Raw genomic sequence first — 13508 nt, 5'->3', positions numbered from 1 at the left:
TACAGGAGGAGGAGACCGGAGTTGAGAGGGAAACTGGCCCAAGGTCAGCTGGAAAGTGGCAGAAGGCTATGAGAACCCAAGTCTGTCTGGTCACCAAGCCCATCTTCTCCCTGCTGTCCTAGTCCTACCCCTCTGCCCTTCTCCAGTCCCCACCATCCTTCCCATACAGCCCAGCTGCCCCTGGCCCTGACTGTTTTCCCAGGGCTGATTCCAGCCCTCAGCTCCACCCCTACCCCCAGGTTCCCTTCTCCACCCCCTCCCTCCCTCCTCTGACAGCAGGCCCATTGCCAACCTCGCCTGTCAATGAATTATTGATTTCTGCCCTTGGCAAGCATTGGAGATCTTTGTTGTTGAGCACTCCAGCTTTCATGAAACTCTAGGAAATAATTGTTCACAGACAGGGTTCTATTAATTATAAAGAGGACTTAATTTCAGTGAGAAGCCGATGGGCCTGTTTCTAAAGCCATTTCCCTAAGTTGCTGATAAGGCCCTGGGGCCTACCTGAGCTCCTTGAACCAGGTAGATGGTAGCTAAGCAGTCAGGGCCCAGCCTGTCCCCCAAAGCAGCCAAGGGCGGGGGCACTCAAGGAGCCCCCAGGAAGCACTGTGGGGGCTTAGGGCCCCCTTGAAATTCATTTATAAACATGGTGGAGAGCAGTAAAGCAGGGAAAGAGGGCTTATATAAATCACGACTTTTCATCTTACTAAGCCTTCTTGCCAAGAATTCATTCCTCGCCATTCCTCTAACGTCACCTCCTCCTCCTTCAAGTCCCAACTCAAGTATGAGCCTGTCCTTGAACCCCACCTTCTCCACTTCGCTCCTCCGCCTCCAGGCCGAGAGGTTCTGAGCCGCGTTTGCTCCTCCCTACTCCAACAGCCCTTGAACTGAACCTCTAGAATCAGACAGACCTGGGTTCAGTGTGGGCTTGCATACTTACTAGTTGTATGACTGCGGGCCAGTCACAACCTTGTTGAGCCTTAGTTTCCTTAGATGTAAAACCAGAAAAATAAGTGTACCTACTGTATAAAGTTATTGTGAAGATCAAATGAAATAATGAATGTGAATTATTCAGCTCAAAGACCAAGAAATGTTGGCTTATAGCTATTAGTGTCACTTCTCTTAGACCACTAGTCACCACATTGGACTGGAGTTATTTGTTGTCACATCTGTCTTTCCCCACTAAATGATGAGTTCTTCAAGGGCAGGGATGATGTCTGAATCCTTGTTGTATCTCCAGCACCCAGAAAAGGACCTGGCCCAGAGGAGATGCTCCCTGAACAGCTTCTGATTGGAAGGAAGGGGGAACTGATGGATGAAGGAGGGCTGGATGTCCTCGTGGTCAGCAGTAGAGCTAGATGCTACAGGCTAATAAATCTGTATAGGCTTGACTTAGTTATGTACGCTGATTCTCCAGGCTCTTGGAGGCTTCCCCCCTTATTGCACTCTCTCTCTTCTGTCCGCCAGTCTATCCTCGGGGTACAGTGTGAAGTGCAGAAGCAGCTCAAGGCTTTCGTTACCCTGGAACGTTTTGACCAGCTCTACGGCTCCACAATCACCAGCTGCCAGCAGGCCCCAGAGACAAAGAAGTTTGCATCCAGTGGCTCAGTCTTTGGCAAGGGGGTCAAGTTCGCCTTGAAGGATGGCCGAGTGGCCACAGACATCATCAGTGTGGCCAATGAGGATGGGCGGAGGGTTGCTGCCATCTTGAACAACGCCCACTACCTGGAGAACCTGCACTTCACCATTGACGGGGTGGACACTCACTACTTTGTGAAACCAGGACCTTCCGAAGGTGACCTGGCCATCCTGGGCCTCAGCGGGGGGCGGCGAACCCTGGAGAACGGGGTCAACGTCACCGTGTCCCAGATCAACACAATGCTCAATGGCAGGACTAGACGCTACACAGACATCCAGCTCCAGTATGGGGCACTGTGCTTGAACACCCGCTACGGGACAACGGTGGATGAGGAGAAGGCCCGGGTGCTGGAGCTGGCCCGGCAGAGAGCCGTGCGCCAGGCCTGGGCCCGAGAGCAGCAGCGACTTCGGGATGGGGAGGAAGGCCTGCGGGCCTGGACAGAGGGCGAGAAGCAGCAGGCGCTGAACACCGGGCGGGTTCAAGGCTACGACGGCTTCTTCGTGATCTCCGTCGAGCAGTACCCGGAACTGTCAGACAGCGCCAACAACATCCACTTCATGAGACAGAGCGAGATGGGCCGAAGGTGACAGAGAGGTCCTTGGCCTGGACTTCTTGCCAAAGACAGCTACTCTTTTGTGGCCACATACCTGACTGTGTTGTACTTAAAAAAACAAAAAACAAAAAACCCTTTTTTTAAACAAATGCAGAAAACAGCAAACAAAAGATACTGGTTGCATTGAAATTCATGCAACATCCTTTTTTTTAAGAAAAGAAAAACACAGATTTGGCCTTCACACATTTTTTGCAAAGAACAGAAGGTATTTTTTTTTCTGTAGTGTGATCACAATGAAAACCTTATTGTCTTTTGTTCCCTTTTCCTTGAGGAGTTTTCCTTGTTGTTTTGGGTACACTTCTCCTCGCTGAGATGCATCTCCTGGGGTGTGTCCTTGTCTGTCCCTCGGTACCCAGTGTGATGTGAGACATGAGTGTCTGTGCTAACTTGTCCCATGTGCAACTCTTTCTTCCATGGGGGTTGGGCAGGAGTGAGGGGTGCAGAGAGTCACGGGCCAGTAGCAAATTTCTGAGGGGGCCTGGAAGGAGGGTCTGCAGGACCTGAGGATCTTAGGCTAAGCTCCCGCAGACAAGTGGGGGCTGTTTTACTCACTGTGTTCCATGCCTCCAGAGGACCATGGGTGGTTTCATCTTGCTCTGGGGAGTTTCATGATCTCACAGCACCTTTTTCAAGCTGCCCAAAACTCCTGTCCAAGCTTTATATTTTGATGCTAAATGAAACCCCTACCCCTTTTGCAAATTCTGTGTAGTTGTCAGTGCCACCCCCATGCTGGGATGGAGAAAGTGTCTCCCAGGTCCTTCCCCAGTCTGGTGACATCATCCTGGGGCTAAGAGCCCCAGCCTCTCCAAGAGGCAGAGGCACCCAGGATGTCTGTGGTTGGTTGGTCCTCCCATGATGTTCCTTATTCATCTCCTCCTCTCTCCCAAAGTCAGATGTGAGAACCAGCACTGCACAGCAAGCCCTCAGCTTGGGCACCACGTCCAGAGGGGAAGGCCACCCACGGTGAAAGGATGGCATTGGTGGCAAGGGTACCAGCCTGCCTTCCTAGGTGAAGCCCTCTCCCCATGACTTTGGGTACCTTCCCTCCACCACTCAGCTGCCACCACTGAGAAATAGGAGTGTGGAGAGAGGTGCCTGGTGGCCTTTGATTCTGGAAAGAGACTTAAGAAAAAGTCAGCCAAAGAGAGGAAGGCATGAGCCAAGCGTCCTTCTAACCAGTTCCTGAAGGCCCCTCTGCCTCCCATGTATTGGGCTAATTGCAGGGCTGGGATGCAACTGGAGCAACCTTCAGGCATTTCCTTCTGTAAAGTTCTTCTAAAACAGCTTCCCCTCTAGAGGAGCCCAGCCAGGATTGCAAAACAAGATTAAGGAGAAAGGAGGAAAGAGCTCACTCGGTGTGGCCTGGCAGTGTCATGCTCCCCCACCAGGATGGGGGTGGTTCCTGAGACTGGTGCCCATGGAGCCAGGAGGCCAGGCTACCATGGTCCCTGTGAGGACCTATGCCTGAGGTCAGTGGGAAAGGGCTTAAGCCCACTCAGGAGCCAGTACAACCCACGCCTGGAGGGCATGCCCAGGGAGAGGCAGCAGCCAACAGGCAGGAGGTGGGAAGCACTGAGGGGAGGGGAGAGTAGCCTGGTGAGCTAGGAGCTCCTTTCTCTTGTTTTACCTGCCTGACTACCATCATCATTACCACTCACAGGAGGCTCTGGGAGACCAGGAGGGGAAGCCAAATGCTTCCTTTTAAGCTGGGCTTTTTAGAAAATGGGACTTTTATGAGTTACATTTTACATTAAGTGTGGAAAATGACTTCTGAGTCTGAGCTCTTCCCCGTGGAAACCTTGTTGGATTGACAAGCTCATGGCACCTTTATAGCCTTACTCACAGAGTCTTCAGAATATTGCAGGAGTTAATGAAACCAAGAAGGCCTCCTACTGCACGAGAATTGGAGCAGCATGGAGTCTGGGTTCTGCCTGCAGAGGGAGGCACCCAGAGAGGAGGTTTCGCCTTACGTCATCCCACTGGGGTTAGAGGATGTGTTTCGCTAAGTGCTCTTCCTGTTTCCAAAAGAAGTCACACTGCTGTGACAGTGGGCCTTGGCCAGAGCTCCGCCGAGTCAGATGCAATGTCCCTCGGGCCCGCTGGGCAAGGCAGGAGCTTGTGGGCTCCCACCTGGCAGGATCATTCTTGGATGGGATAGAAAACAGTTTGGCCTGAAGAAAACCAATTTTTTTTATGCAAGATAGACTTATGCCTCCCAAATGTACTCTTGATATAAGGGGCCCTTGGGGAATGGACCCTGCCCATTGGCCCAGATGATCAGTTCCATCCTGGCTGCCTGACATCAATCAAGACCTGCTGTCCACTGGGAGGTCGGAAACAGCATGAGGCCTGAGGGAGTCCTCTCCCTGCACCTCTCCAACGCTCTGACCATCCACCCCGCCACCTGCCACCAAGGAAATAGCGTGGACTCTTGAAGAGCAAGATTACAGAGAATTATTGAGCATTCCTTTTCTTTAAACGAATGATGTTATATTCTTCCTGGGTTACATACCGCCCAGGAGACCTGGCTTCTGCATCAGGGGAAGCTGAAGCATCCCCGTGCTTTAGAGAAGGGATCTCAGGTGTGGGGCCGGTAGCGTCATGCACCTCGCTGGGTTTCACATTGGTGCTGTTGCTACTGGAGATGGTGCTCCTGGCCTCTGCCCTTTTGAGTTGCTTTCCATTCCACGACAGGTGACTCAGTGCCTCCCCTTTCAGTGCGTCCTCCTGCTGAGACCAGCAGTCCCAATCTCACAGCAAGAGTGAATCTGAAGGCATAAGCCAGATTTCCCTGTGCCTGCTTAGTGGCCTCCAGGCTTCAAATCCCATCCTTTTGGCACTAACCAACCAAAACGTGTCCATTCCTCAGCGTTACTAGTCCTCCCTCACTGGCCCAGGGTCATTATTCTGTACGGTGGCAGCTTCTGACCCTAGAAAAAGGTTTATCTTGGAAGAGTGCCTGCCTTCTCCGCCACCCTCCACAGCTGCCATTGGCCCCTCACCCTCAGCACCTTGTCATCACCTTAAATAGGACCTTAGTGATTCCCCAACTTCGTTTTTTATAGGATGAGATCTCCTTGTTGCCCACCCTCCAGACAGACAGCATTGGAGAGCAGAGCTATGACAACAGGAAGAAGGGGAAGAAACTCCGCGGTGAATCACAACTTCGTCAGCCCCTGATGCTTGTCTCTCAGAACTGTTGGCTGAACATTAACCCAAGGAACAGACCAGTGCCTGATTCCTACCTAGGGATGGAGGATTTGAAACAATTTCTAAGAAACTTATGACCAGAGGTTGGGAATGGCCAGAGGGCGTGATTTTAAATAATCGGAATGGGGTGGGGCTGGGAACAGAAGGTGTTGGTAGACAAGGAAGGTGAGTAAAACTGAGCAGTGTTTTTATAGACACGTAACAAGAAATAAGATTTGCTTTAAAAAAAAAAAGAAGAAGAAGAAGAAAGGACCTCTTCAGCTGTAACTTTTAAGTACCACCTTTATAGACGGCAGGGGTTTCCAGGATGCAAAGATGAGGCTTTCCGTGTGAAACCCTAGAATACAGGTTCACATCTGCAGCCTTGTGCTTACGGTCTCCACGTGGTGACGGCCGTGACACTGAGCTTGATGCCCAGGACAGAGGGGTCTGCCAGGCCTCAGCAGGGTCTAGGGCTTTGAGGTTTGTTCCCCCAGTGCTCAGAGTCCAATCTAGCCGCCATTCCTCACAAGCAGCCACTAAGCCCAGGCCGTGGCTTCTGGACCTGAGCTGACACCCACTCCCTGAGGGGTCCCAGAAAGAACCAAGTCCCTTCTTTCCCTTGGGATCCTCGCTAGGACTAAACTCCCTCCATTTAAGGGTCATACTCTCCAGGTAGATTGAGACACTTACCTGTATTTTATTGGAGGGGAGGAGAGGATTAAGAGAAAGAACTCTGTAGTTCAAAGCCCTTTTCTTTAACCTTCAGAAAACAGCAAACTTATTTTAAAGACTCATTGCTCAGGTGACAGAAAGGTTATCCTCCCCAATTTTTACATTCTCAAAAACCAGCCTTGTGTATGTGACTGCCCAAGACAATGGTGAGCTCTTAGGTTTCACCATGAAGGTGGAAGATCAGAGTTGGGGGAAGCCTGGATGGGGCCGATGTTGTGTTCCTTACCCCCTCTGGAATGCCAAAGGCGTGATGCCGGGCGACCTCTTGGTCCCCAAGAACACGTGTTTAATTCTGAGGGCACACTGCCAATGGAGAACCAACTCGGGCAGGCACAGCTATCTTGGCAGAAGCTGAGTCACGGATGTCTGCTGGTGCCCGGCAGCCCTGGAGTCTCCCAACACCAGAATCCCACTTTTCTAAACCTACCTGTTGTTCTTGAAGACTTCTGAACCCGCAGCTTCGGCAAAAGGACTCTGCCTAGCTGCCTCTGGACGACCAACACTGGAGACTCTGGCCTTACCATGTGGAAATAGTTTTCCTGAAGTCTGGAACTAATTTTGAGAAGTTTTTTTCTCAACAGTTTTGTGTTTCTAACACTGTATTCTTGACTGTGTAAATACCGACAAGGCTGTAAATAAATGCAGATGTAGATACCTTCTAGAAAAAAAAAGGCATAAAAAAGCAAAAGCAGAAGTGATCCCGCCCGTGTAGCCTTCGTTGACAAATAAAAAAATATTTTGTGTTTAAAGGCGTTTGGTGGCCTTTGTCTGGAGAGTAGTGGCTGCCTGAGCCAGCCCTCTGAGTTTGGTCTTCTAGAAGCTGCTGTTCTCAGGATGACCTCCAAGGCTCTGGTCCTCCACCCCAAAGTCCCTCTTAAGCCCTCCAGGTGACAGCTGCCGTGGTGAGGTATTTCCAGAGGACACAAAGACCCCAGGGCTTCCCTCATGAATGTCAAAGCACCTCTGACATCAGCTATGCCCCGCTGCTCCCCCAGGCCACATCCCAGCTGCTGCCCTTACTGGCCTCAGGGACAGACTCCAAGGGGCTGGACAGCTTGACAGTGCCCTATGGGAAGAGGCTCTGCTCTGTCACCAGGCACAGAATTGTCTACAGTGTCACTGTGTTCCAGATGGGGTGTCACGGGTTGCACTTCCAAAAATAAATGTATATTCATCACACAAGTTACGATAACCATATAATACAACTTGGGGAAAAAGAAAATTCCTTTAGCATTCTTTTGGGTTTTTGTTTTTTTCTTGCTTTGTGTGTTTTTAATGTATCTGTTTTGGTTTTTTTCAAAAAAAAAAAACTAAGGTAGTTGTAATCACAGCACACAGGTAATTTTTCACCTTGCTTTTCTCACATAACCTCACATTTAACCTCTCAGCTCTGGAAGTCAGGGATGACAGCTGGTCACTTAGGAAAGTACATTTGCTAAGCCCAGCTCCCTGGTGTGAATAGCAAACCTTATGAAAATTTAGATAATTGAGGACAAGAGTGAGAGCAGAAGGCTCGCTGCTTCCCATTAGCCTCAGGACTGGCCCTCCACCGGGCCCTCTGGGAAGGGGATTCAAGCTTCGGGCCGCTTCCTTCCACCCAGGCTGCCATGAGCTGTCCCGGCACCACTGCCCAGATTCATTGTTCTGGGGTGCCAGGACACCTGCTGTGGTGGGAAAATCTACTTTTGGAGTCATGCCAAATTGGGTGCAGAACTTGGCTCTAGCACTTACTGTGTGATCTTAGGCAAGGCATTTAACCTCGAAGCCTTGATCTATCTATAACAAGGGGTATGAATGCACAGAGTGTTCCTGGTTACTGCTTAGATCACCTTAAAGGAGCGGGTATATAATGTCACAGGCAGCTCTCTGAATACCAGGGCTTGGCCCAGTGTAAGTTTTCCCCCTCAGGCCGCCCTCTCCAGTGCATCCACCCACCTTCCTTCCAGGACCTGGTACTCTTCCCTTTTCTCTGAACGGGGCGTTGCACCTCCTCCCCGCGCCCCCAAGCCTGCCCTCCGCCATCAGCCCTCCCGGCAAATTTGCTGCAGGTGCGCGGGCCTGGCGCAAGGGTGAGGGGCGGGGACACGGCGGGTCTCCTCCCCCACGTCTGCGCGGCGGCGCAGTTACCCCGCCCCCTTGCACGCGAGATTGTCGAGCTTTCCCTGTGCGCTGGCGTTGGCGGCGGAGACGAAACTTCGACCTGTGAGGAAAAAGACTTTACAGTGAGTACTGATAGGCCATTTCTCCCGCATCCAGCGGAGGAGTGGCTAAGCGTGACACCTCTTACAGGGCATTGCGCTTGGTCTCACCCACCCTGCCCTTGTTCCCAGCTCTCACTCGGGCGTTTCTGGTGGGTGGGCATCTCCGCCTCCAGCCCCACACCGGAAATCTCTCTCCAGGCCTTAGGAAGCGCGCTCCTACAGAAGGTCCCACCCCTGCCCCCATCAGGCCACCCAGCATTAATTTATCAAATCTGAATTCATCAGAGTCTGGAATGGCCCCAGGGTAGGCTCCAGCCACCATCTCCTGGCCAGTCCCCTTTCAGGGTTTCAAGGGCAGTAAGAGTTGCAAATACATTCTTTATCCTTCAAGAGTCCAAAGCTTATTTGTAGAGACACACCTTGCAAGGACTAACATCAGTTCTTAGGGGCAGGAGAGTCTTAAGCCCAGCGGGAAGAGTGGAAGCATTTTCCTCCTGCCGTGTGATCTGCAAGCCCCTTGCTGCCTTTGAGAAGTCCACACTTGGCATGTATTTGGGCCTTGGCTTTTCCACCCCTCCCCCACCTTCAAAATGTGCTGGCTCCACACTCCCAGGGCCAGTCTCTTCCCCAGTCAGTGAGGTGGGAACAGAGGAAATACAGCTATTCTTTCAGGTACTGATACTTACTACATGGTGAGTCGGTGGGTGGGTGGAAAGATAACGAATAATTAAATAAATGCCTTTGCAGGCTCTTGAGGAGGCCTAGAGAAAAAATGCAATCAATCAGTAAACGTTTAATGGGCACTTAATGTATGTAAGCAGCCTAGAGGACCCCAAGATGTGAGACAGGACCCTTTGCTTATAAACATCACCACCCAATCAGGGAGTCTAGAAAGATTCAGAAAACAGCCTGTGATACCAAGGAGCACGTGCTCTGTGTCACCACCCAGGAGGCCTCAGCATCCACACTTGCTAGAACTCAGAAGCCTGTGGAAGGAGAGCAAAGATCTTCTGGGTTTTGTGCTGGGAGAGGGGCCAGAGGCCCAGTCTCTGGAATCAGGAGGCGCCATGTGCTCGAGCTCAGTCCTGGGGATAGGGAGTTGCCAGTTTGTTACCAGAAGCACGGCCAGGCATCTAGGGGCTCCAGGCACTGCAGCATGTGGGGATGTAAACTGGATGGTGTAGGGCTGTTGGGAGCAGAACCCCATCTGTGTGCAAGGGTCAGGTCCAGACCCTGAGGGGATGTGCCCAGGTCTGGGCAGGTGGGCTGGGCAGACCCCCTGGCATCCACACTTCACTGACATAGGTTTGGTTGTAGGAGGAGCCAGGCTCTGGCGGGGCTTGAGCATGCTCTCTGCCCATAGCCATGATTCTGTGACAGCAAGACCAGCCCCAGCTCCCTCCTCCTGCCTCTACTAAGGCCTCTGATGTGCCCCTTGCCTGATCAGCCTCTGATTTGTTCTCCAAACTCAGACTCCAGCCAGCTTGAAGGAGAGGGAGGGGTAAGCCAAGTGCTTAAAGTGTTTACAACAAAAATCACTTGCCTCAGTGTCAAAGGAGGGGAGCTCAGGGTGCCTGGGTGGGAAGAGGAAGGGGTCAGAGAATTTCCTGGAAGAGGTGGATTTGATGAGAAGGGATTAGATGAGAACTGAAGACGTTCCTGGTGGGAGGAAGGTGTGCTGTTCACATGGTCCTGGGGGAGCCTGGGCCTCTGAGACCTATTCCTGCGAAGCTGATCCAGGCAGGCAGAAAACCAAGTTCCCAGGGATCTGATCCAGCCTGTCTCACCTTTTTTCACACAGCAGTACACACGATGGTTGATGTTTACATTCAAGCCCAAATCCCATGGGTTTATCTAGATTTGGTATAATAAAGGTATAGGTTATGTGCAAACCTCAGCAAGCAGGAGTGCCTCCTCTTTCTCCACACTCATAAAGCACGTCAGAATGGACGTGAGGGAGACTGGGCGTAGCATTACAGCAATAATTTTGAATGCACTTGGATTTATAATAAAAGGAACTATTTTGCAAAGCTGCCCTTTAACTATTATTTATAATGACTGACTTCTGACTTGGATCACTGTGGGTAGTGACATGAGGACCAGAAACAATCACTACCTCCTTTTTTTTTTTTTTTTATCTTGAGTTGGGGAGTTCCACCTAAGGAGATCCTGAACAAGGATTTGTCTAAAATCGAGTTGTTATGTGGTGGTCCCAGGAAAACAGACAAAGATGAGGGACAAGAAAGGCAAGAGGGTCTTCAAGGGTGTGAGCTCAGGCAAAGTCCCAGGAGAGTAACAGTGGCTTAGTCCAGTGTGGGAGTCATGGAAGCAGTCTAAGTCACACCTGAGAATTGTCCCCCGCGGGGCAGAGGCAGGAGTATTTACACCTCTGTGCCTGTCAGTCATCGGTTAAAGGCTGCCCCTGGGGACGTCATGTCCAAGGAACTGCTGGCTCTCTGTGTACTCAGCACATGGGCTCCAGCAGCCTGAGGACAGCCCACCTACGAAGAGTCGCAGGTGCTGGCTGTTGGGAATGAAAACACACAGCTTTCATTCATTTCGGTCAGAGAAGGTTGGTGGAGTCTCGCAGCACCTGCTGTGGCCTCATTTCCTGCCTCCCTGTGGGCACCTAGTAAATGCTAGTTGACTGTTGGCTAGTGAGGGATGCATCCAAAGCAACAGGACCGGATCATCGCAAGCAATCATCGCAAGCGTTAAGCTGACAGCAGGACCCCACCTGCTGTGCTCACCACCGGACCTCTGGGACCTGGCACAGGAACCATTCATAAGCGTTTGTTGGGAAAATGATAAATGAATCTCCCCCGTGGTGACTGTGTCACCTAAGAGCTTCTCCAGGGTCTCCTTAGTTTTCCCTTCCATTGCTCGCCAAATTCAGTTGATGCTGCCAGGGACCATGGAGCACTCAGGAGGAGCTCCCTGGGGCCTCACTCACCACACGGTGACCCCCCTCACTGAGCAAGCACCCTCCCCACTGGAAGGCTCAATGTCTGCCCCTGTTCTCTCCTGATCAGATGCTTCTGAGGACAAGCCGTGCAGGTAGTGGGGAGGGCTCAGGGAGACGCATAGGTGTGGGCTCTAGACCAGTGCTTTCTACATTAGATCTCATTAGAACCTACTGCAATATTCCTGGTAGGTGTTATTACCACCCATCTTGCAGATGAGGCTTATGAGGCCTGGAGATGTTCATGGTTTGTGGTATTAAACAGTGAACTCAATTTGAATCTAGGTTTGCTTAACTCCAAATTCTAGGCTGTTTCTCTTATCTCTTAAAGCTGGGGGGCAAAGGAATTTCTGACTTGAAGGGTTGAAGGGCTCCGTGTGAGGAGTCTGCTGACGGCCCGCCACCTGTCAAGCGGCTAGCAGGTCCTCCGATGACTTATTCAGCAGCAGACACGAGGCTTCCCTAAGACGCGGCACAACTCCAGACTGAGGGCCACCTTCAGAGTGTGCAGACTGAGCAGTTACACAGGGCCCTGTACTCAGAAGGGCCTGCTCTTGGTTTAACGCTCTGCTGTCACCATCTTGAAATTCTTAATAATTTTTAAAGCAGGAGTCCTGTATTTTCAATGTGCACTGGGCTGTGCAAGTTAGATAGCCAGTCCTCCCCATAATGCTTCCCCAGTGTGGACAGACTTTCAGCATTCCAAGACATTCTCAGGGCCCTGAGGCAGAGGGAGGCCCCTGGAACCCAAAGGGGTGTTATGGGTAGGAAAGCCCTTATACATCTTTGGGAGCGGGTGGGGAAATGGGGACTGAGATTGAACCAGCCTGACCTCTTCCCACCCCCACCAGCACCATGCCAGGGAATCCCCATTCAGTGGTAAACATCCAAATCCACTTTAGTCTTTAGGCAAAGACTGGGAAAGAAGTGGGTGCAGGGTCAGTGGGCCACAGAGCAGCCACAAGCTGATTCCATCTGGATCGGAGAAGGTGAGACTTTGACCGAATCTTAAGGAAAAGGAATGAAGGCAGGAATGGCAGACAGAGGGTCTGGGGAGGTGAAGACACTGACCTGTCCTGCGGGCAGCTGGGCATAGCTCCTGGGTGAGGCAGAGGAGTGGCCTCAGGAATCTGGACTGGACCAGTGGGTGAGGCCAGACTTTTCTTTTTCCCCCTCAGTTTTTGTCCTGCACTGGGTCACTCTCCTGGGACCATCTCCATTTACACCCTAAATCTTACCAGATGGCTGGAATTTATTGAGATGAGGTGTTTGATTTTCTCCAACTAAAAGTTTATCTGCTTTTCCACACTACGGTGTGTACAGGGCAGACTTCTTCACGTTGATATCACCACCTAGTGGTCGCCTGCACACTTTCCCATCTCTCCATACGTGCAGAAAAACATGGTGAAATCATATAGGACTATAATAATCCCGTCCTGTCCTGCTCTTTTTGTGGTTCAGACGACCCTCATACAGTAATCCTTTTGACCTACACAGCATCCCCAGAGCTGAGCTGTGACTCTTAGAAGGTGCTCCTAGAGCACCTCCCCCCCACCACCAGAAAGGGGAGAGAGTTCCCTTCCTTCCTCCCTTGCCTCAGTGCTTTCTGAGCCTTGGGCCACTGGAAGGAGGGTCCCTCAGTCCTGAATGTGCTGTCCCAGCACCATGTAGACAGCTGCAGAGGCCACTGCTGATCCTGGGGCTGGAAGAAGGTGGACAGCACAGCATTCATGACACATCAGGGTTGGAGACTTACCTTAGCCTTCTTCAAACAGTCGGTAGTGATAACATTAATAACAGGGAGGAGAAGGAGGAGCTGGAAGGGAAACTGTTGTTTCCTGAGAGCCATCCCTCATGCCAGACAGCCACACCAGGCCCTTAGGTATCTTTCTGGAATGCATTTTTACAGGTGCATTGAATCTGTCTCAGAGCAAGGCAGTGTTCAGATGGGGATTAATATGCACTGGGTGCCTACTATGTGCCAGGCACTTTTCTAAAGTCCTCACCATAGTACGAGAAGAGAGATGTTGTTGCTATCCCCATTTTGCAGGTGGAGAAACTGTGGCACTTGTCCAAGGACATGCAACTAGTAAGTGGAGAAACTGAGATCTGAACCTAAGCAATCCATTTCCAGGGCATGCACTGTTAATCACAACTCACACTGCCTCCCAG

The 13508-nt window shown here is 51.3% G+C and overlaps 1 protein-coding gene across 11 annotated transcripts in view; it reads left to right on the top strand.

The window, feature by feature from the left end:
- The window catches only part of TENM4 (teneurin transmembrane protein 4), a 743689-nt gene extending 736767 nt beyond the window's left edge, over positions 1-6922 (top strand). For 9 of the 11 annotated variants that reach the window (XM_074372746.1, XM_074372745.1, XM_074372744.1 and 6 more), the window contains one exon: positions 1465-2514. In XM_074372746.1, the coding sequence (XP_074228847.1) occupies positions 1465-2223 (759 nt within the window). In that variant the 3' untranslated portion in view covers positions 2224-2514. Of the gene's footprint in view, positions 1-1464; positions 2515-5314 lie in introns of those variants that run through there. The other 2 variants (XR_012509759.1, XM_074372753.1) reach the window with 2 other exon arrangements.
- Positions 6923-13508: the final 6586 nt, after the last annotated feature.

Source organism: Camelus bactrianus, chromosome 10, assembly GCF_048773025.1.
Source record: "Camelus bactrianus isolate YW-2024 breed Bactrian camel chromosome 10, ASM4877302v1, whole genome shotgun sequence".
Lineage (NCBI taxonomy): Eukaryota > Metazoa > Chordata > Mammalia > Artiodactyla > Camelidae > Camelus > Camelus bactrianus.
This window is presented reverse-complemented; position numbering and strand designations above follow the sequence as displayed.